The sequence below is a fragment of the Pelobates fuscus genome, chromosome 1 (assembly GCF_036172605.1).
Source record: "Pelobates fuscus isolate aPelFus1 chromosome 1, aPelFus1.pri, whole genome shotgun sequence".
NCBI classification, from domain to species: domain Eukaryota; kingdom Metazoa; phylum Chordata; class Amphibia; order Anura; family Pelobatidae; genus Pelobates; species Pelobates fuscus.
This window is the reverse complement of record NC_086317.1, coordinates 386,248,651-386,276,637: the sequence shown is the minus strand read 5'-3', so window position 1 is coordinate 386,276,637 and position 27,987 is coordinate 386,248,651. Positions and strand designations below refer to the sequence as shown.

The 27,987-nt window shown below is 44.4% G+C and overlaps 1 protein-coding gene across 1 annotated transcript in view; it reads right to left on the bottom strand.

The window, feature by feature from the left end:
* KCNH3 (potassium voltage-gated channel subfamily H member 3) overlaps positions 1 to 27,987 on the bottom strand; it is a 66,082-nt gene that overhangs the window by 34,327 nt on the left and 3,768 nt on the right. The window contains exon 3 of the mRNA XM_063444736.1: positions 16,347 to 16,580. Coding sequence (XP_063300806.1) covers positions 16,347 to 16,580 — 234 coding nt within the window. The remainder of the gene's footprint in view (positions 1 to 16,346; positions 16,581 to 27,987) is intronic.

Sequence of the window (27,987 nt, the reverse complement as noted above, 5' to 3'; positions counted from 1 at the left end):
TCTGTTTTTTAGAAACAGGTAAATCGACAATGAAGTCCATAGCCAAACAGGTCCATGGTTTCTCGGGAATTTCCAAGGGATGCAAAAGCCCACATGGAAGCGTCTGAGGTCGTTTAGTCTTCATACAGACCTCACATGCTTCGACGAAATCCCTAATATCTTTACGTAAGGTGGGCCACCAGAAATCTTTGGCTATTAAGGAACATGTCTTACGAATGCCAGGATGCCCAGCCACCTTACTATTGTGAAAGCATTGTAGCAGTTCTCGTTGGAGTTCAGCAGGAACAAAATGCCGTGACTCAGGACTCTGTCTAGGAGCCAGATGTTGTAGCTTCATAATCTCGGCAAGCAACGGAGAATGAATCCTGAGGCTAGTGTTGGCGATAATATTGCACTTGGGAACTATAGAAGAGAAAACCGTCTCAGATATAGTAGAAGGTTCATGTTGGCGAGACAAAGCATTGGCCTTAGAGTTCTTAGAACCAGGTCTATAAGTGAGCACGTAATTGAAATGGGTGAGGAACAAGGACCAACGAGCTTGTCTGGCGGATAAGCGCTTGGCCTCCCCAATATAAGACAAGTTCTTGTGATCCGTCAGAATAGTAACAGGATGCAAGGTCCCCTCCAATAAATGTCTCCACTCCTTTAAGGCCATGATAACAGCTAGTAGTTCCCTGTCACCAATATCATATCAGCTTTCAGTCCCAGATAGTTTCTTGGAAAAAAAAACACATGGATGTAATGGTTTATCCACGCCTAACCTTTGAGACAAGATGGCACCTATACCTGTCTCTGAGGCGTCTACCTCGAGTAGGAAAGGTAAAGTTGTATCGGGGTGAACTAAAATTGGTGCAGAAGCAAAAAGTTCCTTAAGTGTCTTGAAGGCAACGAGAGCTTCAGTAGACCAAGTCTTAGTGTCAGCCCCCTGTCTGGTCATATTGGTAATAGGAGCAATAATGGAAGAGTATCCTTTAATGAAGCGCCTATAATAATTGGAGAATCCAATAAACCTCTGAATGGCCTTGAGACCCCTAGGTAATGGCCAATCTAAAATAGACTGGAGTTTATCCGGATCCATTTTAAAGCCTTCCCCAGAAATCACGTAACCAAGAAAGTTTATCTGAGATTGATCAAAACTACATTTCTCCAATTTGCAGTACAACCCATGTTGTAGGAGTTTGCGCAATACCCTTCTGACTTGTCTGTGGTGGGTCTCAATTTCTCTAGAGTGTATTAGTATATCATCTAAATATACAATAACACAATCCTGTTGAAATTCCCTAAGAACTTCATTGATCAGATCCTGAAATACTGCCGGTGCATTACAGAGCCCAAAAGGCATTACCGTGTACTCATAGTGCCCATATCGAGTATTGAACGCTGTTTTCCACTCGTCTCCCTGCTGAATTCTCACCAAGTTATACGCCCCTCTGAGATCTAACTTGGTGAAAATCTTGGAACCCTTTAAACGATCAAAGAGCTCAGTAATCAAGGGAATTGGGTATGCATTTCTGATAGTTATTTTATTCAGACCTCGGTAATCAATGCAAGGCCTTAACGTGCCATCCTTTTTATTCACAAAAAAAAAACCGGCCCCGGCAGGCGAGGATGATCTCCTAATGAATCCCTTGTCTAGATTCTCACGGATATACTCCTCTAAGACTAAGTTCTCCTTAGTGGATAAAGGATATACATTGCCCCTCGGAGGCATAGTACCAGGTAGGAGATTAATCTTGCAATCAAAGGACCTGTGTGGAGGTAAAGTATCAGCATTCTTCTTGTCAAAGACTGCCTTTAAATCTATGTATCGAGACGGTATTTGTAAGTCTGTAGACTGGGTGGAGTTAACCGGTGTATTACCTACGCAAAGTGGTGAGACTTTCTGTAAACACCTGTCCTGGCAACCCTGACCCCATGAAGTTATCTCCCCTAGCTCCCAATCAATAATAGGGTTATGTTTCTTTAACCATGGATACCCCAGAACTATAGGAACAGAAGGGGAAGAGATAAGCATAAGGGATATATCCTCCTCGTGTAAGATACCAACAGTCAAAATAACAGGTATAGTCTCATGAGAAATTACAGGTTCAGATAATGGTCTACCATCTATGGCCTCAACGGCCAAGGGAGTATCTCTTAGCTGAGATGGGATAGAGAGTGTTTAGAAACAAAAACTTGGTCGATAAAGCTCTCAGCAGCTCCGGAGTCTATCAATGCCATAGTCTTTATTACTCCCTTCTCCCATGCTAAAGAAATCGGTAGTAGAAGCCTGTGATCTTTATAATTGTGTATAGAGGACAAAATAGAAACACCCAAGGCCTGTCCTCTAGAGAAACTTAGGTGCGAGCGTTTCCCGGACGATTAGGACAATTTAGGCGAAGGTGCCCTCTTACTCCACAATACATACACAATCCCTCCTTTCTTCTGTACTGTCTCTCCTCTTCTGAGAGGCGAGTATTGCCTATTTGCATAGGTTCAGAAAAAACTGGGATAGTGGTTTGAGGACCTTGAAATAAAGGCGCTAGTTTAAAGGAAGGTCTACGAATATTATCACGAGTGTTCTGTCTCTCTCTTAAACGTTCGTCAATACGAGAAATAAAAGAAATTAAATCCTCCAAATTTTCAGGGAGCTCTCTAGTAGCCACCTCGTCTAGGATTACATCAGATAATCCGTTTACAAATACGTCTATATAGGCCTGTTCATTCCACTTAACTTCTGCCGCCAAAGACCTGAACTCTAGTGCATAATCCACAAGGGTTTGGTTATCTTGTCTAAGGCGCAATAGTAATCTAGCTGCATTGACCTTTCTACCTGGAGGGTCAAAAGTTCTTCTAAAAGCAGCGACAAAGACATTATAATTATAGACTAACGGGTTCTCATTCTCCCACAGAGGATTAGCCCATCTCAGAGCCTTATCAATGAGGAGTGTGATAATGAATCCAACCTTTGCCCTATCTGTAGGGTAAGAGCGAGGTTGTAATTCAAAATGAATACCAATTTGGTTTAAGAAACCACGGCACTTCTCCGGAGAACCACCATAACGTACAGGAGGTGTAATACGGGAAGAAGCACCTACAGTGGCTACTTCTAGACCTGAACTTACAGGAGAGATGGACGTAGCACGCATCTCCTCCGGTGGATTGCTAGATCGAGATAATAAAGCTTGCAGCGCTAGAGCCATCTGGTCCATTCTGTGATCCATGGCATCAAATCTAGAATCGGAAGGACCAACCTGAGTGTTTGTACCTGCAGGATCCATGGCCCTGTCGTAATGTCAGGATCGGGACAGGGATCCAACACGCAGAGTACAAACAGGTACAGGGTACGTATACCGGACCTTAGAATGGCCGGACTAATGTAAGAGTAGTAAAGAATGGTCTAGAGACAAGCCGAGGTCGAGGGAACGAGAGAGCAGGTAAACGAGAGACAAGCCGAGTCAAAGGGTAATAGAGGTAAACGAGGTAGAACAGACAAGCCGGGTCAAAACCAAAGAAACTAACAGAATACAAGAGCACTGAGTGACTAGACAAGCTAGAACCACGACAGGGCAATGAACAAACGTAGAAAGCCCTCTTTTATACCCTGATTCTAAACAGGTAATCACGCCCCCGACGAATCCTCATTCGTGCTTGGGGCTTGATTGACAGATCGGGTTGGGTTGTCGTCATGACGTCGGCTACTGAACGCCGCGTCATAAAAGGAAGTGGATCCCTCGCGGCCAGCGTGTAAACAACCGAGGGAACCGCGAGGAACGAGTGATTCAACCCTTTTGCGAGGAAGAACGTCCAAGTGTCTCACCTCCACAGAGGTAGAGACAACAGGTGCCCTGACACATGCTTGGCAGGCTGTTTACTGCTTGTGCTCATCATTTCCCTTCTGGGCGCCAGGTGCAGACCCTGGGAGTCCCTGATACCTGGAACAACAAAGGCAAGTCTCTGGCTGAGGGCCCGGTTCGCAGCTTGTGGTGGTGGAAGCTTGTTTTGTCGGGTGGTCGGATCTGTCCCGGTGGTGCTTCATGTCCGGTGCGGGATTGTGGTGGCTTAAGGTGGAGGCAAGTGCTTGACATGGGGCAGGCTCTGCATTTCTGTTTGTGCCTCCGGTCCAGTCTTCGACGCCTTTTGCGTTGGATTTTAATGGGGACTGCTTCGCTTAGCTGTGGTGGAGCTTGTTGGGGCTGTGGTGGAGCTTGTTGGGGCTTCCTGCTTGTTATTTGCTTCCAAAATTGATTAAAGAGTCTCTCCAGCTTAGACTCAATATCCTGCCATGCTTTGCTGGTACCAGGAGGACATGCGGCTGCCGCCAAATTGGGAGAGTCGGAGATGAGTATGTCAGCCTGGGCGGCTGTGCTCTGTGCGTCCATTAGCTCCAGACAGCCTCTCAGGGGTGAACCGGGATAACCCCCACCGGTCCGAGGGGGGGGGTAACGGAGCTCCTGCCGGGAAGTAGCTGCTCCTGGGCATCCCAGGATCGTGAGATCGGCTGCCTCTCCTGCCCGGTGAGCACCAGGCCACACTTGCCACGCGGAGGTAAGTAAGACTCTATCGAGTTGCTGACCGCTACTAAGCATGTCGGGTCGGTCAGGTAGGAGCAACATTGCTGGGTCATCCCCTTCTGGGGTGAAATTCGCTTGTTGATAGCTGCTTAAAGTGAGACATTGAGGGAGCTCACACGAAGTGCGTCTTTCCTCCATGACAGCTAGGCCCCGCCCCCCGGAAGCTGCATTCTTAGTGAGAGGAGGGACAGTGTAGCTGCTGCTGATTTAATAGGGAAATCGATAGCTAGGCTAGTGTATTCAGTGTCCACTACAGTCCTGAAGGACTCATCTGATCTCTGCTGTAAGGACAGCACCCCAAAAAGCCCTTTTTAGGGCTAGAACATCAGTCTGCTTTATTTTTATTTTTTCCTGTGTAATCTAATTGCAGTTGCCTGCCTGCCAGTGTGTGTCAGGCTCACAGCGTATACTGTGCCAGCTTGCCCAGTGCCACCACTCATATCTGGTGTCACAATAGCTTGCATTTAAAAAAAAACAAAAACTTTTTGGACTGTAATAAAATAGCAGTCAGTTTCCTTCACATGTGTGCGTTTCAGGGCCTGCCAGGGCACAGTGTCACACCAGTGCAACTCATATCTGGTGTAACAGTAGTGTACATTAAAAAAAAAAACTAGAAATTTGACTGTGAAATAATAGCAGTCAGTTTCCTTCACACGTGTCTGTTTCAGGGCCTGCCAGGGCACAGTGTCACACCAGTGCAACTCATATCTGGTGTAACAGTAGTGTACATTTAAAAAAAAAAACTATACAATTTTGACTGTAATAGATTGAATAGCAGTTAGTTGTCTGCAAGCGTGTGGGTCAGGCCTACAGCGTCTACTCTGCCAACTTCTGCAAGTGCACAGAGCCACTCATATCTGTTGTCACAGTAGCTTGCACGCATAGTACCACTAATCGAAAAAAAAATGACAGGCAGAGGCAGGCCACCCCGCAGAGGCCGTCGTGGTCGTGGTGCTGTGATTCCCTTTGGCCCTTGAATAATGCCCAGTGTTCAGAGGCCACATACCCTGAACTCGAAAAGTTCTGAGGACATAGTTGACTGGCTAACACAGGACGCCTAATCTTCTACAGCTTCCACTCGGAACCTTGACGCACCATCCTCCTCCAGCTTAGCTTCGGGCAGCTCTCAAGTTACCACTCGGCCGCCTGCCGCCACCACCAACACTAGCACCAAAGCTGCTTCACTTGATCTGTCAGAGGAGTTATTTACACATCAGTTGGAAGAAATGAGTGATGCGCAACCATTATTGCCAGAGGATGTAGATAACAGGGATATGTCTCAGTCAGGCAGCATTACACACATGGACGTACGGTGTGATGATGATGATGTTGTACCCGCTGCTGCTTCCTTTGCTGAGTTGCCTAGGTCAAAAAAGTCTAGATTACCTCACCTTTATTAAGATGAATGAGGGATGGATCCTGAAGGGACTGACAGTGGGCGATACATTCGACTAAAAAAGGCCTGATGAGGTGGACGTAACAGGGATTAAACTGATAAGAATAGTAATACTTAACACACCACTCCTATCTGGTGGCACATTAGATTGCACGTGCAGTGCCCCAAATTTGAAGTAGGAGGACCAACCAAGCATCTTTTTCCATCTCCCGGTTCCTAAAATTGATGCCATATACACGTCCCCTGATAGGGGACGTAACAGGGATTAAACTGATAGGAATAGTACTACTTAACACACCTTATAATAACGCAGAGAGAGGCAGCGCAGAGAGAGGAGTCTGAAGAAGAGGAGTCAGAGGAGGAAGGTGGCTTTGAGGAGGTGGAAGACCAAACACAGCAGGCGTCCCAGGGGGCTTGTTGTCACCTTTCGGGGACCCTTGGTGTTGTACGTGGCTTGGTGGAGGATGAGACCATCAATGACATCAGTGAGGACAAGGAACGGGACATGGCTAGCTTGGTATCCAACCTTGTGCAAATGGGGAGTTTGCGGTTGTGCAAATGGACTGTTTGCGGTTGTTTGCGGTGCGTTAAACGGGGAGTTTGGTCTGTGACTGTGAAGCGGGCGTAACCCTTACACTACCTGATCGATACAACATCATACCTGATGTTTTAAAGCACGTTATTCCAAACAATTTAGGAATGGGAGTTTTGCCATGGATCCCCCTCCGGCATGCCACAGTCCAGGTGTTAGTCCCCTTGAAACAACTTTTCCATCACTATTGTGGCCAGAAAGAGTCCCTGTGGGTTTTAAAATTCGCCTGCCTATTGAAGTCTATGGCGGTTCGCCCGGTTTGCCCGTTTGCGAACATTTGCGGAAATTCGCGTTCGCCGTTCGCAATCGGAAAATTTTATGTTCGCGACATCTCTATCTACCACTAAACTCTGAACCTAGTAAGGGTGAGCCGATGCTTTTCTTGTTTCCGGCAATTGGGGAGAGAAGGGCCACGCAGGGGAAACTAGAGACACAGGCTGACACTCTGCATCTCCCCCACTCAATCTTGGCCTCCTACAAACAGCGCAGACAACCTGAGAAGGCGATCCCAGAGGCCAGGCCACAACCAGAAATGATTAAGGAATCCCAGGATATTAAAGCCATACTACAGCGCCCCACGGCCTCCAAGATGGCAGCCTGGTCGGACCATGACCAGAGCCTGTCCAGCCTTTATACTATCCAGGCAGATACAAGGGCCTTCTCCACATCTGACACACAATACACTATATAGTATATACAAGCAGGATATATCCAACCTACTTTGGGACCTGAGACAGATGTTCATGGTGGATCTTGATGTGAGGTTCAGATGGTGACTGCGCGGACACCGACCTCAGAGGAAGATATCCTGTGTTTACAACAAGAGGTACAAGGTCTGAAAGAGACTATGCACCAACTGCAGTCTTTCCAAAACACCCTGACAATGAGTTCAGACCTGGCAGAGTACCACAACCGACACACAAATATAAAAATTCGAGGGAACCCCTGATTTTGTTGACCCATCCGCATTACCCCAATATTTATGACATCTCATGGTCATGATCTTGCCGCACAGTCAGGCGGAAAAAAAATTATGTTTGATGGCTTCTACAGAATTAATAAGCCTAGACAGGCTCCATCTACAGCCTCCAGGGATTTTATAATCCGATGTCAGTTTCTAACAGACAAAAATCGTATCCTGGCAGCATTTAGGGGCAAAATCCCATTTGACCGTCCTCCCAGTTGATGTTCTTTCAGGACCTGATGAGAAATACATTACAATGGCAGATGTCCTTTGGCCTTGTTACAAGCCAATTCTGTCAGGCTGGAGTGGAGTTTTGCTGGCATTTGCCAAGATCCCTCACTGCCATTAAGGAGGGTAATATGCTGAGACTCACTTCATTGAATGAGGCCGCCTCATTTCTCCAAGCGTTGGGGATTCCCATTGTACATGCAAACTAAGCTACCAACTAATCAAATATTGTAATTAATTGCTGAAACTACTTTTAATGTTATCATTTAAGTTTCTCTTTTCTTTAATTTTTTTGACATATATATCAGGGTACCTGTTAGCTTTAAGAGTATTTTTTCTCAATGACCTATAAAATATCGTATAGGAACAGGATACGTCTGTTTCACCTATGATCGTTATACAGCAATAGTTGAAGATGTCATTGTGCAATCACTTTTGTATTAACCTCAATTAATGTTGGCTTATAAATTCCCATTTCCTTTATTGTTTATTCTAGCCTTCTTTCTCAACAAAAAAAAACCATTGCGTGCTGCTTATGAACGCTGTACACATATTCACTTTTGAATATCTGCGCATTCTTTCTATGACTTTATGATAATACATATACCTCAAAGATTCAAAAAAGGAAAGGCACAGAAGGAACCCCTTATCCATATGCCCATTCATGTTTGCAATCAGTTTCTTAACAGTCCTGTATAATGGGAAACACGCAACAATTCAAAAAGGTTAGTTATATGACAGTTTGACTTTACAATATGAACCCTCTGGAACTGTAATATGTCATCATGCCAGTCAGTAAAACATTGCTGTGGTACTCACCAGATGGACGCACTGAGCTTATCGTGCAGATCAACTGTAAAGTACCACTTCTTGATTTCCTTCAGACTTTCCAGGCACGAATACACACGATCGCGAGTCGATTGCTATTTAGAATAATGATATAGAGAGGGACGCTGCATGCTTATGACAGTGCCACGTCATCACAACGACCACATTCCCGCACTTTTTGGTGTCACAGGGGTGATGTGGACCAATCAGTGTCCACCATAGGGTTTAAGTAAAGTTTTGCCCCAGTTGTCATTGCCCTGTTGTGGTTTCCTTTTGGTTCCTAGCATAGTGTGTTATATTGTTCCTTGATTTCCTGGTTTTTCGATTTTGACTTGTTACACTTGCCCTTCTGATTTCTTTTTTTTTTTCAATTGATAATTGTTATTTTCATAGAGTCAATGCAATACAGAAAGAAAGAGGGATGATGGGGGGATCACAATCCATTACAATGTACAATGAAGTTTGGCATTTGTGTTCGTATCTTGGTATCCGAACAGCAGGAGGCAGAGGGTGATGATACTGAAGACCCTCCAGGTTGTGTTGTATGTGAGCACCCATAGTTATCCCGAAGAACACCTCAGGGTTACATTTATCACATTAAAGATTTCTGTTTACTGCCTACGTTCGGTTGTCCATTAACCATTTGTACCTGAATGGGTTGTGTTGCAGTTTTAGACCTTTGGGATTCCCCAACTGGGAAGAAACAATGGGGGGGGAAAGGGGGAGTGTAGGGAGGGAGGGGGAGGTGTGTAGCGCAGCGGAGTATGGTACATAGCAGCGCGTAACCCTGGCGCATGGAGACCACAGCGTAAAGGCCATAAGACCCTCTGGAGTACGCTACTTGACTATGCTTATTTCTATACAGGGCCAATTCGTATCTTTAGGAGTTGGTATGGGTGACAAGTATTCAAGAGTCCGTCATGTGTGAAGGGGGGGTTGGCTAGCCATGGGGTAACATCGGCCTCTTCCTGGTTAGTGCCATAGCGGCTTAGGGTGTTGTTACCATAGCCATATTGTCCCTTAAGTCTATCCATGGTGCCCAGTCTTCTTGAAAAAAATGTTGTTGAGCGGCAGTCTTGGTTGTAGTTGTAGCTGACTTGGCTAGTTAAATCGGGTTTCCATATTTCTGGTACCATGATCTTGACTTGTTTTACGCTTGCTCTAATTTTTATGTTAAACCCAGCTATTCTAAGGTCCAGTAATACATAATTTCTGACGGTTTATTCCTGAACTAAAATAGTTGGGTAGGATAGTCATGTCAAACATAGATCTACAAAATACATTCCTTCTGCTGAGGTAAGGGCATCACACCTGAAAACAATAAATTATTTTAAAGTCTGAGAAACAGATAGCTGCGAAAGAATTCCCTAAATGTATCTGAACACCGTGTAAGAAAGCTGCATAGGAGACTTTGGGTCAATAAAGGCTCTTTATTGCAGGAGACATTACACACAGAGTACACGTATTAAAGGAGGATTGATAGTCCTTCTCACAAGCTTTTGGTGAAATGAGATGTCTTGGGAAATGCATTTTGGGTACAGACACATTCATCTCTGAGCTTGATAATTATTTTGCTGGGATATCTGTGTGATCTCACATTGAAAATAGCAGAGGGATGTACTATATATTTCAAGAACCACGGAATGAGGCTGCTCAAGATCGAGCTGCTTATATATCATAAGCCATTTGCTGACAGAAAAAGTTTATCGACCAGTAATTTAGTTGTTTTGCTTCTGAATTTAATCAATTTTGGTTATTACTGAGCTTGTCAAGTAAAATCTAAATGGAACCATGATTTATTCTTGAATGGATTTCTGCATCTATTAGCAGGTTCCTTTATAATAAACAGTTTATAGTTTTATACAAACTCTTTCATTGTGAGCATACCACTTTCTGACTTTTACTTTGCTGAAAGTATATCGCAATGAACTAATTGGGGATGTAGAAACAGGACCCCAAAATAGTAATTGTCCTGCCAAATGCTGGGACTATTGGGAGCCAATATAGGAATGAGGCATTTATGACAGGGAGGGGTGGAACAGCAGGGAGGTGGCGTAGACTCCCAAATTTGATTTTATATATATATACACACACACACATATACATACATACATACATACATACATACATTCATGCATGCAGGGACGTTTTAGCCGCGAGGCTAACAAGGCATTTGCCTTGGGCGGCATTTTCCAGGGGTTGGCAAAAAAACCAAAGCCCAGGGCAAATGCCTTGTTAGCCTTGCGGCTAACTGACATGCTGGGCTGGGCGGGCAGCACTGGCGAGGGAGCACTTCCTCTGAGCTGTCTGCTCAGCTCCCTCGCGCGCTGCAGAGTGAGGCTGGGAGCCGGAATATGACGTCATATTCCGCCTCCGCCTCCCAGCCTCACTCTGCGGGCGGCGCGCGAGGGAGCTGAGCAGACAGCTCAGAGGAAGTGCTCCCTCGCCAGTGCTGCCCGCCCAGCAGCCACTGGACCACTGGGAGGAAGAGAACCCCCCCCAGCATTCCCAAAGGTAAGGAGGCTGGGGGGGAGGTTAAATTAAAAAAAAAATGTGTTAATGTGAGAATAGGAAACTTCTGCCTATAGGCTACATTAACTAAAAATGTGAGCACTCAAATCACTATTTAATGAATAAAAGACATTAATACATTCTAGCTTATATAAAATGCAGCAGGTACTAAAAGAGGGTGAAGTTAGAGGTACCCACTACATATTGAGATGCAGCAAATCGCATTGAGGGGGAGGTTAAATAATAAAAAATAAAAAAATGTGTTAATGTGAGTGTATGTGTGTGTGTGTGTGTGTGTCAGTGTGCGCGTGTGTGTGTCTGACTGTGTGTGTGTCTGTTAGTGTGTTTGTGTCTGTTATTGTGTGTGTCTGTTAGTGTGTGTCTGACTGTGTGTGTCTGACTGTGTGTGTGTTTGCCTGTTAGTGTGAGTGTGTGTGTGTCTGTTAGTGAATGAGTGTGTGTCTGTAAGTGTGAGTGTGTTTGCCTGTGAGTGTGTGTGTCTGTTAGTGAGTGTGTGTTTTTGTTAGCTAGTGTATGCGTATCTGTCAGTGAATGTGTGTGTGTGTATTTTTAGAAGGCGGGGCAGGGGGGGAGGGTTGGGTGAGGGTGGCGCCTGGGGGAGGGCGCCTGAGTTTTGTCCTGCCTTGGCAGGGCCGGCGCTTCCTATAAGGCGCCTAGGGCGCCATATAGGAGGGGGCGCCCTGCGCCCCCATCGCCGGCCCTTTCAATGCTGCAGCCGCCTGAGCGCTCTATAGAGAGCGCTCGGGCGGCTGCCGCAATGCCTCACCGCCTCTGTAATCTTCTCTCTTCCCCTTGTTCACCTCCCCTCCCCTTCCTGTAGCGTGGCCGAGCTCCTCTCCAGTCCGCGACCCGGCCGGACTGACAGGAAGTGCACACTCAGTGTGCACTTCCTATCAGTCCGGCCGGGTACAGGAAACACAAGCTCCTGTACCGCGGACCGGAGAGGAGCTCGGCCACGCTACAGGAAGGGGAGGTGAGGAGAACAGGGGGGGGATAGTGGAGAAAAGTACAAGGAGGGGGGGAGTGGAGAAAATTACAAGGGGGGGGGAGTGGAGAAAATTACAAGGAGGAAGGGGGGGAGAGTGGAGAAAATTACAAGGAGGGGGGAGTGGAGAAAATTACAAGGAGGAAGGGGGTGAGTGGAGAAAATTACAAGGAGGGAGGGGGGAGTGGAGAAAATTACAAGGAGGGAGGGGGGAGTGGAGAAAATTATAAAGAGGGAGGGGGGAGTGGAGAAAATTACAAGGAGGGGGGGAGTGGAGAAAATTACAAGGAGGGAGGGGGGAGTGGAGAAAATTACAAGGAAGGAGGGGGGAGTGGAGAAAATGACAAGGAGGGAGGGGGAGTGGAGAAAATTACAAGGAAGGGGGAGTGGAGAAAATTACAAGGAGGGAGGGGGGAGTGGAGAAAATGACAAGGAGGTGGGGAGTGGAGAAAATGACAAGGAGGGAGGGGGAGTGGAGAAAATGACAAGGAGGGAGGGGGGGAGTGGAGAAAATGACAAGGAGGGGGGGAAGTGGAGAAAATGACAAGGAGGGAGGGGGAGTGGAGAAAATGACAAGGAAGGAGGGGGGAGTGGAGAAAATGACAAGGAGGGAGGGGGGAGTGGAGAAAATTACAAGGAGGGGGGAGTGGATAAAATTACAAGGAGGGAGGGGGGAGTGGAGAAAATTACAAGGAGGGAGGGGGAGTGGAGAAAATTACAAGGAGGGAGGGGGGAGTGGAGAAAATTACAAGGAGGGAGGGGGGAGTGGAGAAAATTACAAGGAGGGAGGGAGAGGAGTGGCGAAAATTACAAGGAGGGAGGGGGGAGAAGAGAAAATTACAAGGAGGGAGGATGGGAGAAGAGACGATTACAGGGGGAAGGGAGAGAAGAAGAGAAGATTACACGGGGGAGGGGAGAAGATGAGAAGATTACGGGGAGGGGAGAAGATTACGGGGAGGGAGGGGAGAAGAAGAAAAGGGGAGCAGAACACGCGGGGGGAGATGAGAACACAGGGGGAGTTGAGGAGAACGTGGGGGAAAGAGAGACCACTAAAGGAGGGGGGGTTGAGAAGAACGTGGGGGAGGGAGAGACCACTAAAGGAGGGGGAGGGTTGAGGAGAACGTGGGGGAAGGAGAGACCACTAAGTGGCAGGGGAGATCTCTAAGGGATGGGAGGGAGAGCTCTATAGGACAGGGGGCAGGACAGGGAACTCTTTCACACTACGCACACACACACAATGCATCCCTACACATACTCAGAAACACACAATGCACCCCTACACACACAGAAACACAACATGCACAGAGAAACACACAATGCATCCATTACACACACAATGCAACCCTTACACATAAAGACAATGCATCCTTTGCACACACATTGCATCACTTACACACACACAGAAACACAATGCATCTCTTACACACACTCAACGCACCCCTTACAGACACACACACACTGCATCCCTTACATACACAGAAACAAACTTTGCATCCCTTATGCATACAAACACAGATTCACACAATGTTTCTTACACACAACAAGCAACACACAATACACCCCTTATACACAAACACACATTGCTTTCTATCCCTTACACAAAAAAACACTGCTTCCACTACACACAAACACACTGCATCACCTACACAAACTGGTATCCCTATACACTACATGCCATAAGCACACATATTAGATCCTCTACAATAACACATAACACATCCCCTATACACTCCACTCCCTGTGAGCGAACTCATGGGTGGAACATATAGGTGGACTTATGGGTGGGCCTTATGGGCATACTCACCGTCAGGCCCTGGGGCCCAGACCTTGAGCTGTGTAAGGGGCCCCAAAAAATGGAGCTGCTTCCTGTTCTCCCAGAACATTGAATTTTGTGACCACAGTTACAAACAGCCTCTGGAGATCCGGTTCTACACCAGACCAGTGGAGCCAGACTGCAGCCAGAGCCCATCACCATCCTCATCTGGTTGTAAGTAGGCAATCTAGTATATTATTAGTGACACTAATCTCTAATTTACCTCACATTAAAGGGACACTATAGTCCCCAAAACCACTGCAGCTTAATGAAGTGGATCCGGTGTCTATAGCCGGTCCCTGCAGGCTTTTTAATGTAAACACACATGTGCAGCACTGGAGTTAGTTCATATGGCAGATCATATAGGTGGGGCATTGTGATGTCACGGGGGGTGGGGGGTGGCGGCAAATCTTTCTTTTGCCTAGAGCGTCAAAAATCCTTGCACCGGCCTAGGGCAGCACAAAACCAGGATACATCACTGCATACATGCACACACATACACCAAACAGGCTGCACACACACACATATACACTGATCAGTCACAGCACTGAAACCACTTGCCTAATATTGTGTAGGTACCAAAAGCTGCCAAAACAGCTCTGATGCATCAAGGAATGTACTCCACAAAACCTCTGAACATGTCCTGTGGAATCTGGCACCAAGACATTAGCATCAGTCTTACAGGTTGCTTAGTGGGGCTTCCATGCATCCAGATGCTCAATTAAATTAAGATTTGGGGAGTTTGGAGGTCAAGGCAATATCTTTAACTCTTTGTCATGTTCCTAAACAATTCCTGAACATGTTTTTGCAGTGTGGCAGGGTGCATTATCCTGTTGAAAGAGGCCACTGCCATCAGGGAACACCAATGCCATGAAGGGGTGTACATGGTATGCAACAACCTCTAGTTAGCTGGTACATGTCAAAGTAACAAACATGAATGCCAGGACCCAAGGTTTCCCAGCAGAACACGGTCTCCACAACCTGCCTTCTTCCCATGGTGCATGCTGCTGCCATCCACAGGTAAATGGTACACATGTACCCAGCCATCCACCTGATCTAAAAAAACATAATTCAGACCAGGCAACCTTCTTCCATTGCTCCATGGTCCAATTCTGAAGCTCATATCCCCATTAAAAGCACTTACAGCAGTGGACATGGATCATCATGGCGCAATATAAATAAAATAATAATAATAATAATCATGGGCACTCTGTCTGGTCTGTGGCTAAGCAGCCCCATACGCAGACAACTGTGATGCACTGTGTATTTGAATAACTTTCTATCCTGGCCAGCATTATTTTTTTCAGCAATTTGAGCAACAACAATTATTTTGTGTGATTGAACCAGACGGGCTAGCCCTTGCTCCCCACATGCATCAATGAACCTTGGGTGCCCATGACCCCCAACACCAGTTGACTAGTTGTCCTTTCTTGCACCCTCTCTGATAGATACTGACCACCGCATACCAGGAACACACAAGACTTGCCTTTTTGGAGATGCTCTGACCTAGCCGTCCTAGCTGTCACTCCCATCTCCATTTTTCCTGCTTCCAACACATGAAATTCAAGATCTGACTGTTCACTTTCTACCTTATATATCTCACCCCTTGACATACACACATAATGTAATGTATTTAAAAACTGTCATGAACTGACACTTGTGCGTAGATTGCATCAAACATTCCAGAACTGTAGCAAGTCGAATAGGATAGAACACATATCTTCTCCTTTCCATAAAGAGCACATCTCGGGAATGACCTTCCCTGAACCCTGGACATTTTCAAACTTTTAAATGCATATAAAATACAATGTGAAGAGAATGAAGAAGCTTGCGTGACTTTACAAGACACTACAGCCTACTTGAGGGGTAGGTAACTTCCTGCACTCCAGATGTTGAGGACTGCATTACAGACAGACATTATGCTGGCAAAGCATCAAGGGAGATATAGCCACAATATCTGGAATGCTGAAGGTTGCCTATCCCTGCCTAGTTTGTAGATATTGGGAAAATATATATATAAAAATAACTAAAAACCTTGGTTTTTACAAAATGTATTTTTAGTTGATGGTATTTATTGTCCATGTGTTTTAAGATCTCCAACCTATTGACATATCTAGCTATGTGTTTGGATCTGTTATATCAGTCCAGTAAATACAATAACCTGCTTTATTTTATTCTGTCCTTGCTAAATATTCTGTAACAATAAACATTGAATTTACAAAACAGAAAGACCCAAAAAATCCACTTAGGCACCATGTTTTCAAAAACCATCTTTGTAGATGTCAAAAGGTCAATAGAGTATATTAAAACAGGGATACAATTGTCACTTAGGAGAATGGATTTCATTTCGACATTTATGAAACTATGTACTTCTATACAGTATGTAAAATCTAGTGGTCTTAAATAAGTATTTTAAACGTTGTCTTACTGTTTCATAGCACACATATTTACTCACCATTTTTCTTGTAAAGCAACAACTCTGTCTTGAGCTCTTGTTTATCATTTAGAGCCTCCTTGACACGTTGCTGGACCTGCTCTCCTGTCTCTGGTCCATATAAGAATGTACATGCACATGACCTCTGCATGACTTCACCTCGAGCAAACCCTGTGAGCTCACAGAACCCATCAGAGCAGTAAACCACAGGAAAAGACTGGGGCAACTGAGCATTGCCAAGGACAAAGTTACTGTCTGTAAGAGAGGAAAATACAATGACCATTAAAAGATATATGGAAAAGTTGATTTAAAATATCAGAAGACAGCCATTGGTAGATCAACGATTATTTAAACTACAAGCATTGCAGATTCTAACAGCACAGTCCATGTGAAGAGTCTTGCGCTAATTAAGTTTGCTTAACTGCAAATAACACATAAATATAGTTGGGCATTCTCTGAAAGGTTTTTGCACCCAGTGGATGTAGACTGGGACCAAACAAATAACATTGTGTGGCACTGGACATCACATCAAACATAAAACGTAACTGTGTTTTGTGTTGTTTTTTTTTGGTTCTATTTTGTCTTTTTTTTTGTAAAATAACAAATGGGTTAGACCAGGTTACAAAGTATTTCACTCCTCAAGTACAAAGTCTTATTTAAGCAAATACTGCTCAAAGTAGACCCCTAAATTTAGATAGATCCCAAGTGTCCCATCATGATTCTATAATGTAAACATTCCAAATTGTATTTCTTGCTCTAAACAGCAATGCCGCCTTCCAAAAATATATTCGGCTCTAGCATATCTGCTGGAAATTTAGTCTGTAATTCTTTCACTAAACTGTGAATACAGTTTTTATTATTATTACTGGTATTTATACAGCGCCAGCATATTCCGTAGCGCTTTATAATACTATCAAAGGGGGAGATTTAACAATAAATTAGACAATTTGTTGAAGAGGGCCCTGCTCAAACGAGCTTACAGTCTTTAGGATTCAAAATAAATGTCATTGTTTTTGCCCAAAATAAATAACACTTTTTTTTTTTTTTTTTTTTTTAATTCCCATATTGGAAACATTCTCCAGTTCAGTTGTGCCATTTTGATCTAATTTTTAACATTCACTTTATATTCCTGACAATTCGCAGTTTAGTAAATAACCCACTATATAGCCAGAAAAAAAAACACATTTCCACATTATCTCAAACCTTTCCTCTAAACTTTCAGGGACAAATCAACTCTACTCACTCTCGATTTACAAAACGTTTATTGGGAATTGAATATTAATCAGCAATTGTGACAGAAAGGTAGAAGAAATACTGATATTCCTGTTAAAACAGATAATGACCTTGTAAGTTCTCTAAAAATTAAATATGTTATGGTTTCGTTTTTTTTTCTTTTAACTATTCGCTAAAAACCAAGCTGCAATGACCTGAGAACTAACCTGTCATTTTGTTGTTTTTTTAATCAGCTTGGCTATTTTTTCCTAAAGTTTGGAAGTGGGTCTCCGACCACCACATCTGGAGGTTTAGTGATTAGACCAAGATATGTAATAAGCAACTGCGTAATAAATATTCATATATAGCAGATGTCAGGGTAATGAATCAGACTTCACAGAAATCGGGGAAACCAGTCAGTGCAAAATGCAAGTGTGAATCATGTTATATTTTTAGAATCGATCCGAATTGTTATTTTACTTTTATTTATAGTTCTGAGGTCTCAATGTCTACAAAACATTAAAAATATAATTTATTTACAGCGTACACACAGCAATCATCAAATGTATTGCCTAAATATATGTATATTATCACATCATACTTAGTTTTTACTAAATGGACCCGTATAATTATCAGATGACACAGTTGTTTGCTTTTTTTGGCATGATCTCTCTAGAAATGATAAGAGCAGTGTCACGGCTAGATAGGAGAACCCAACACTCACAGACCCTAATCTGCTGAAGAGATAATTACCATGTATTACCAGGCCTTAGAATGGCCGTATTTAACGTAAAGAGTAGTCAGAGAGAAAGACCAGGTCAAGCGTAGGAGAAAACAACATAAACAAGAAACAAGCCAAGGTCAGGAACACAGAGATCGGAGAGATGAATAAACAAGCAACAAGAAATCTAAAATACAATAAAGCTCACCCTTGGGCAACTTGCTTCAGAAATCCCTGGCTTTATATAGCCAGGTCACTAACATTATTGGTTGGCATCACTGAATTCGGCCGAACGCGGAATTTGGGCACTCTGGTTTGTTCTTGCCGATCAATTCGGCACTTAGAGTCGTGCCGTTATGACGTTGGCGCGACTTTATACAAATAGACACGCACGCATAGCATGCAGCGTCTGACCCGCCGCTGGATCGGGGAGCTCCGGAATGGGTAAGCATGACAAGCAGTACTTATGTCTCAAAATAGTGAGAAAGGTTTCAGGTAAATAATGAACCTATAAAACCATGTATGATAAATATCCCTCCCTAAATAAATAAAAAAAATTATATATATATTACATATATACATACACACACACACACATACATCAAACTTCATATACACACACATATACATCACTTCCCCATGTCATGTTCTGACCGCTCATGCACAGTTTAGGGGGGGGGGGAGAGCTACAGTCTCGCGCTGCCTACACCTAGTGGTGAATGTTTGCAGATTCAGTAGTGTGACAGCACTAAGAGTAATGTAACAGTCTTCTCCAGGCAAACTAACATACCAGTTCAGGCTAGCACAGTCGCTGGATCGCAGTAGGCGCCCCTTGTTAACTGGCGCCTTAGACCACTGCCTAAGTAGCCTAATGGAAGCACCAGCCCATGGTGAGATATATTAGGCAGCAAGTGAACAGTCAGTTCTTGAATCTCATGTGTTGGAAGCAGGAAAAATGGTCAAGCGAAAAGATCTGAGTGACTTTGACAACGGCATAATAGTGATGGGTAGGTGATGGGTAGGCAATGGTGTTCCCTGATGGCAGTTGTCTCTTTCAGCAGGATAATGCACTCTGCCACACAACAAACAAATGTTCAGGAATGGTTTGACGAACATGACAAAGAGTTTAAGGTGTTGCCTTGGATTCCAAATACCCAGATCTCAATCCGATTGAGCATCTGTGAGATGTGCTGGAACAACAAATTTGATCCATAAAGGCCCCACTTAGCAACATACAGGACTTAAAGGATCTGCTGCAAATGTCTTGGTGCCAGATACCACAGGACACGTTTAGAGGTCTTGTGGAGTCCATGCCTCGGCGCATCAGAGCTGTTTTGGCAGCATGAGGGGGACTTACATGATTTCAGGCAGGTGGTTTTAATGTTGTCAATAATTAGAGTATGTACACACAGACTGCGAAACTAGCCAAAACAGGGAATTTGTGAATATTCCAGCTATAGTCACAAGTTAAAGTACCTCTTTGGCATAAAAAACTTTATATAAATGAAGTCCCATGCTTTTTTTGTTTTTTTTAAATTCTTTATTTTTGCTGTGCGGTTAACAACAAACGGGCCCTTGGTGCCACAATAGCAGTCCAGGGCAAAACAATCGTATACAGTTTCAACGTGGCTAACAATAATTCTGCACACATTTTTTAATTTTAGAGAGATAAGTCAGACGTCGTGTTGTCAAATAGGGCATACGTGACATAGCAATGGTCATATTGGGTGTCTGATGGGTCGGGTATGCTGTTGGTGTTATATGACAGTTTTAGTAAATCATGCCTTCAATAAGCTCTGTGGGTGAGGGTGATATCGGAACAGCTAATCTCATTCCACTTAGCCACAGATGTGGGTTCGTTCGTAAGATAAGGTACCTGCTAGGAGCTAGTCGACTAGGTGTTCACTGTCAGTGTATGTTAGTCTCGCCAGGACTATTGCTGGGGCCAGGAGTTTGATGCCCGGCTAAAGGGCTGCTTGTGTCGGTCTTTGGTGCGCTTCTGTCGGGTATGGGGGGGGTTAGTGCGCGGTCAGAAAGTCGCTTTAAGGGTGGTGTGCGTGCATACAAAAAGAAATAAAAATACAAATACACAACTTGCGGTAGCTTAGGGTAACTTAGAGTAACTATGGGTGTTGGGTACCCCGTATCATATGTAAGAGTTCAGGTGGTGACCGGTGCGGCTCCAGTCGGTGGAGACTTCCGCGGTACGAAAGTTGTCACCTTTGCCGGGTCCCAGCGTTGAGGTGCAGGATTGGGCCTTTGGAATCCATCTGGTGTCACCGAGTCCAGTGTGAGTCCCATTGTGTGCAACAGAGCCTGAGCTTCAGTGAGGTCGCGGACTGTGTGCTGAGATTCTCCATGTAGGACTATGAGGGTTCGTGACAGCCGCCACTTGTACTGGATGCTCTTCTGCTTAAGGAGGGTGGTAACCGGGCGGAGAGATCTCCGCCATGCCAAGGTCCCTCCCGAGAGGTCTGGATAAAGGGTGAGTTGCGTTCCTTCGAAATTGTAAGAGTCCCGGTCTTTGAGAGCCATGAGCATTGCCGCCTTGTCCCTGCCATTGCGGAAGCGAACTATTAGATCCCTCGGGCTGCTGCTGGAGCTTTCGGTGCTTTCGGTATGCAGAAACAGTCCTCCATAGCCATGGATTTGGCCTGTCTTGGGAATAACAGTGCCACCATGAGGCGTCTCAACATATGTGGCAGCTCCTCTGTGGGTATAGCCTCTGGGATGCCCCTGATTTTTAAATTGTTTTTGCGCCGCATGTCTTCCAGTATCGCCAGTCTGGTATCGAAAGCTGCGTTCTGTTTCTGGAGCCCCTGTACTGTTTGCTGCATGGAGGCAATTTGTTGTGTATGCTCCTCCGTGGACGCTTCTACGGTTCCGATCCGGCCTGTCAGGCCCTGGAGGTCTGTGCGTAGGTTCGCCACGTCAGCCAAGATATTGTGCTGAAGCTCCGCCAGCAGAGTTTTCAGCACCGCTGTTGTCACCGGCTCTTTGTCTGGGCTGACCGGTTTTACTGCTGGCGCCATTCTAGACGGCAAATCGTCCTCGTCGTCCTCCAGGGACAGTTCTTCAGACAGGTCTGAGTAGGCCTCAGGGAAGTCGGCCATTTTGGGCCCGCCGGCCTGTTGTGCCTGCCTCAGGAGCACGCCAATGTCGTGGCTTAATCGAGGTGTATCGGGCTTTATCTTTTTGTTTTTCCGACCCATATTGTATTGTGGGTCTACCGCCTGCCTTTCCTGGTGTCTCGGTTCGGTAATACTGCGGGTAAAGTTTGTAAGTAACGCGATGTGTCTCGGAGCTCTGAGACCGTGCGGCCATGCAGGTCAGTCGCTTAGCCACGCCCCCCCGAAGTCCCATGTTTAATACACAATGTGATATAGATTTTTATTGGCGTCTCATTCACATTTGAAAACACAGATAACTTAACAAAATGCTGCTCGCTTGTCACTACTATTTTGGTGAACATGATGAGATATTTTCTTTTACCTATTTAGGGTTGATGCTAATCAGAGAGGAACCTACACTGTTAAAGGGAAAAAAAAGGGGTATATGAGTGACCTGTCCAAGGTGCTGAAAATATATTTGTTTCTTTGCTCGGTGGTGTTCTAATCCTGACTTCCCTGCATTTATTGTAAATCTTGCGAAAATATTGGCTTAATTTCCATTGATTTTCATATGTATGAAAGGTTAAGCATTATGGGAAATGTAGTCCACAATATCTCCAATGCAATATTACAGCACACTGCTCTGCAATTTCAGGCTTTACACTTGCAAGTATTTTTTTTTAACCCCTTAAGGATCAAACTTCTGGAAAAAAAGTTAATCATGATTTGTGTACGGGATTATGGAAGGGGCGCACATTAAAGTGTGTGTAGTTTTTAATATATAAGAGTCGGTTGAGGTGTGCCGAAACCGACGCGAGGTTAGGCCTGCAAAAAGAGGGCCCACCTGGGTATAATGATATATAAAGAGGGTGTGGTGGGAGGGAATTTCCGAAATCGTCGAAGACAGGTGAGTAAGGGGTTTGCTGGGTTTAAATAGGGTTAAAATCCCTCCCACAACTTCAGGCATACGCCTTCTATTTGTGTACGGGATTATGGAAGGGGCGCACATTAAAGTGTGTGTAGTTTTTAATATATAAGAGTCGGTTGAGGTGTGCCGAAACCGACGCGAGGTTAGGCCTGCAAAAAGAGGGCCAAAAAGTATGTAACATGTATTAAACATAACGACATCATTTAGACATATTATAGAAAGCGAGCCTGATTTCTTCACTGGACTTGGAATGAACCGGTCGTATGCCGAGGACTTCCAGCGTCCCCTCTTCTCTACAAGATGAGTTGGAACTTGACAACTAGAGGCTGCTGAGGCGGCCCTAATACTGAATGAATGTCCCGAGAAGGAAATTGGATTGAGGCCAAGACTAATAGACGAGGAGCGGATGTATAGCATGAACTGTTTGAGAGATGTGCCAAAAATTGTGCAAGCAACCATTATAATCGGAACGCATGTATTACCTTGAACCACATATAATACTTACACATATCGTAAGCCGTAGAGTACGTTTGCTTAGTATTATTGGACAAATCTTACCTGCGTAGACTCTAACTCCAGGCATGATCGATACCTTTTTTGACCTGCAGAGGAAATCTGGACTGCGTGTTCTTTTATTCCAACCGTTACATTTAAGCAAGGTCCGACTTCAGGACTTCGGAAGTGGCTAAGGCGGAGGATACTGCAGGGGACTTGAGACGACAGGGTTAGCGTTTATTAAAGATAATACGATACCTGAAGCTAGCTGTTGTAGCGTGCTGTGAGGAGGAAGGAAACGTAATAAGTTTAAATTATGCAAAACTCAGAAGCCCATTGAGCTTTCTCGTGTAGTAGAGCTGCTAGCTAATGGGTACCAATAGGTGAAGATAAGGACTATCCCGTAAGAGTTGAGGCCGTGCTAGTAGCCCTGTGTTTGAGAGAAGCCCTACCTACGATTTGGGCCATGTGGACTTGTACCATCTATGCGCGGCAGGGTATTAACCTCTTGTGGAAAAGCGTCAACCCGACCGTAAACGTGTGATTACCTGCAGTAAACCACAGCAAAAAAAGGACTGTAACCGGCACCTAATGAAACTAACTGTCGTGATGTGAACCGAAGAATAGAATGCAGAGCCGTGACTCACCGTAGGGAAATATTTGCACAAGAGAGGAACCTGAAAAGGAGCTTCGATTGTAGTTTAAATTCGAAGACGATATGTGTTTGTATAGTAAGTACCCTATAGCAGTTACTTGGTAGGCGCGAGATCGTAAAAGTTTGTATTATAGGATGCGTAAGGTGTTACAACTTAAATCGAAACATCCAGCATGACCGAAAGTAACTCCTGATGGACTTCTTAAAGTTAAATAAAGTGAAACGTGAACAACATCAAATGCGTGATGAATGAATTGGATGCGCATGGAGGACCCTGTGAACGCCAAGCGTGCAGACAAGTCCCTAATTAGTAGATTAAGGATTGGAATGGTATACGTTTGGTCGAAACGGAGGCAGAGTGAAGCCTCGATGTTCGATATGAAACAAGTGGGAATTCTGTTTACCCGGTCTAATCGGATTGCTAAAGCTTATCCTGCATTGCTTGTATAAGTGACTTAGACGTGAAAACTAAGTGAGAGTATGAGTCGACAAATGATAATTTAGAACTCAACGTACCAAATGCCCCCCAATATGTTGTGAAGTAACAAAATGTATAACTGTAATACATGAGTCTGGAGGCAGTCACTGTATGCAGGTCAGCGCCTGGAGGACCTGACGACGGTCCAATACAAGGCCAAACCTGTACGACGTGTAACGTGAAAGGCAACGTGGGACCCAACACACGTATTTAACTGAAAATATGTAAGAAATGCCTGAAACAAGTTGTTGAAAGGAACCGCTGGTCTAGGTGACTACTAGCTCGGCCTGGGCACGTAGTGTATGTGGTACTTGAGGATCACCAGCAAGTGACAGGTTGGGGTAATATGTATATATGGCATCCTCGTACTGCTATAACTAAGTATCTAGCGGAGCCATAGCCCGTAAGAGATAACGTATTGAAAGCACAGGAATTAGCCTAGCATGAATGTTCTGACAAACTGTTTGGATCACTGTAAGAGTATGTAACGCACAATCGAAACTAAAGCGGGAAATAAAGCGCTAGGATGTCAGATATGGTTATAGGATCTAAAACATAGTGATTATGCGTGATGGGTCTGTAGTGTGCCGACCCCCCAGCGCACTAGGGGTGCGAGCGTGAGTGTGAGTGAGTGTGGGCTGGCTGACTAGCTAGTGCCGCGATGCGGCGAAACGATTACTCTAGGTTGGTGACAGGTGAGGCCCTGCTATTTGCCAAGCGGCTTGAGAGGCTCTATCTATGCGTTGGCGCGAGGGGGCAGTGTGGCCACTGGACGGTGTGGCGGGGTGTCGGCCTCTCGGTGAAAGTTAAACATAAGATAGAATGGGAGTGACAGATGAGGCCCTCTCTATGCCACCATGCGAGGCGACTAACTATGATTTGGCCCGAGGGGCAAAGTACCTCCAAGTATGAGGATGGGTGTTGGCCTCGCGGGACCACTAACCTATGGCAAAGAAGCCAGGGGGAATAACAACTAGTGGACACCTAGGAACCTGACAGCCAGCCGTTGCTAACTAAGAGGGAAGGTCAGTACGTGAAAGAGGACATGCCACGGAACGAAAAGCGGGTGGTAATGAGTTAGGATCATACAGCTGTACCGAAACTGGAGTGCCCTGTGAGCATGTCGGGGTCCAGATGGTCGGGACGTATGAACAAGAATGTGTGTATGAATCGTATGTATGGCCCTCGGGGCCCATGGTGCCATATCGCGGCCCTGGTTTGTAATGTAAAACGAGTTTCAATTTATTTATTTTTTTTATGCGAACAGCAAAGACCTGATGTTTCTGAGATACAGCTTAGGGAGAGGAAACGCCCAACTAATATAAAAACGCCGAACTTTGGATGAAGTGAAACATCGTTGTAACGAGAGAGAGAGAGAGAAACGGATACACGTATCAAGTGAAATCGCTGGCCATGTAGCCATTGGTATTTAGTATGCAGAATACCTACATACTAGCCGTTCTATTTATTCGGACGGAAATGTCGTAAAGAAGTATACCATGAAATAGACTGAACATTAACTGGTTAAGGAAGCTTTAAGAAATAATGAAAAGTGTACTAGATGAACAACCGTGTACGAGTGCTAGTTGTACCTATCATGTAATGCACAAAACCAGGTACTTGAACAGCGGGATGAATGAGACCCAGCCCCATACTCACGTCATTTTTTTAGAAAGGAATTTTACTAACCAGACTGAAACGGGAACACTACGGAAGTGTAGCAACGTATGTCGGTGCCCAATTATTCCCTTACGTCCGGCAATTAAAACGAAAAAAGACCGACTAACACTAAATAGGTATGTAGCTTTAAGAGACACAGCGACCGTATACTAGACGAATTCCCCTGCCATCATGAAAAGGAAAAAAAAGAAAATTGTAAAGTTTCCAGATAAACGATGGAAGTGTGAAGTCCACATTCCCCAGGTCTAACTGTTCAATTGGAATCTATACATCCTGGGATATTTGAAACGTGAGATGTAGATTACTAGCAAAATATTTTATGTTGTCAAGAACACGTTTCGTTTTTTTTGTTTTTTGTTTTTTTTATGCGAAGAATGTGGAAACATACAATACCAGTGTAAGACTGACCATTTGAGGAATAAAAAATTCGGTATGGCATAAAGGTTGACAGGACATTGTGTTATAAGATGCGAACAATTATTTAAATATAGCATGGTTTAATTAAATGGTGGGAATAAATGAAGGTGAGGACTAGTGGTTCAGTTGAATGCCACGGGGAAGGGGTTCAGTACCATGGTGAGTGCGTGGATAGCGCTGAGGCTGGGTGACGTGAGTTAGTGTCGTTCATGTACGCGTGGTCGTAGTGCATAGGAGTCGGTCGTGGAAGACCTGTGTTAGTTAAGGTTCCGCACTAGGACAGTCGGGGTTGCGGTCTCGTCATTTCTAGTGAGTACGAAAGGTGGGGCGCCGCTCCTGTGTTGCGTGAATCCCCGTACCCTATGGTTGTAGGTGGTGCATGGTTTGTTAAGTGTCAGTAAGATGCTATGCGATCGTTGTGCCTTGCGCTCTGGTGCAATGAATATAATTGCAACAATTAAATTCGAATAGCAGAGTTTAGAACATAACCAAGTGAGAGATTTTTTTTTTTTTTTTTTACCAGCTTAGCCATTTTGTTTTTAATTGCCCAATCAAACACAATTCATGACAGTCTAATATTTTTTAACAAGCACCAGACTACGACATTAACAAGTGCACTAACATTACATTTTTTATTTTTATTTTTTTTTTCAACCACTGTTAAAAGAAACCATTAGCTTTTTCACCCTGTACAATGTCAAAAGCGTCTGTTTGTTCTCGTAACCTGTACGGCACTAAAAGTGTTCCTCTTGATCAGCGCGATGACCTAGACTTCACTATTTTGCTCAACAGACACACTGCTAAGGTCTGCCAGCTTTCTCAGCCTGTGCACTAACAGAGGGGTCCACTTGGTCTCGCAATATGTACAGAAGAAGAATGATAAATTAGCTCTTTCAGTCTTCCCCTTTACTGTACAATGCTCAAAGAGACAAATAGAACAATACCCAAAATTCTGAAATACATTTCGCAGTCCATTTGATATAATTAGCCTCGTAGGCAAACAGACCAAGCCACCCAAGCTTCTAATTACATACGTGAATAGCCATGCTAAAGTATAGAATTTGCCATTAGTTGTGTACGGGAGCTGCAGTTCACAACATCGTATTAAAATGCTATGAACACGTAATTTCACTCGACAATAGAGATTCCCCGAAGCGAGAAAGTAAACGTGTCTATGCGAAATCCGAAGTGTGTGTGCCGAAAAAAAAATACTCACGATTGGAAACTAGCTGAAACGCAGAGGAACGTGTACTCGTGTCGAGGCGGAAATGACGTCAGAAGGTCTGCGCTACCCGGAAGAGGAATTTCCGAAATCGTCGAAGACAGGTGAGTAAGGGGTTTGCTGGGTTTTTAAATAGGGTTAAAATCCCTCCCACAACTTCAGGCATACGCCTTCTATATGTCACACATGTCATGTGTCCTTAAGGGGTTAAAAAAAATGAGTTTTTTTTTTTTAGGCGAGACAAGATCTAGCAATTGTAAATGTTGGAATGTGTTCAACATCTTGAAAACCACACAATACAATAATGTGTAGATTAATAGATAGATAGATAGATACATAGATAGATAGATAGATATATAGATACATAGATAGATAGATAGATAGAAGTGACTGGGCTGATTTTTGCAGAAATATGTAATTTACCACAAAAATAGAGTGACAAAGAAATTAACATACTGGTATGATCATAGTCCACTGTAATTTGCACTCTTGATTAAAGATTGTATTCATTTAATCAACACATAAAACATTATATTGTTTTACAAGGTACACTATTTTGGTTTCCATGGTAATCGCATCTTGTTTCGCCCTTTCTTTGCGAATATGACCTGCTTTTACTTTGATAAATGTGACTTTTAATGCCCAAAAGTCAGTGTAGCCTACACAATCCATATTTTATAGCCAACCAGATGTGCAATATTGTTACCATAGCGTTTTAATGTGCAGATCGCTGAGACATGTTTG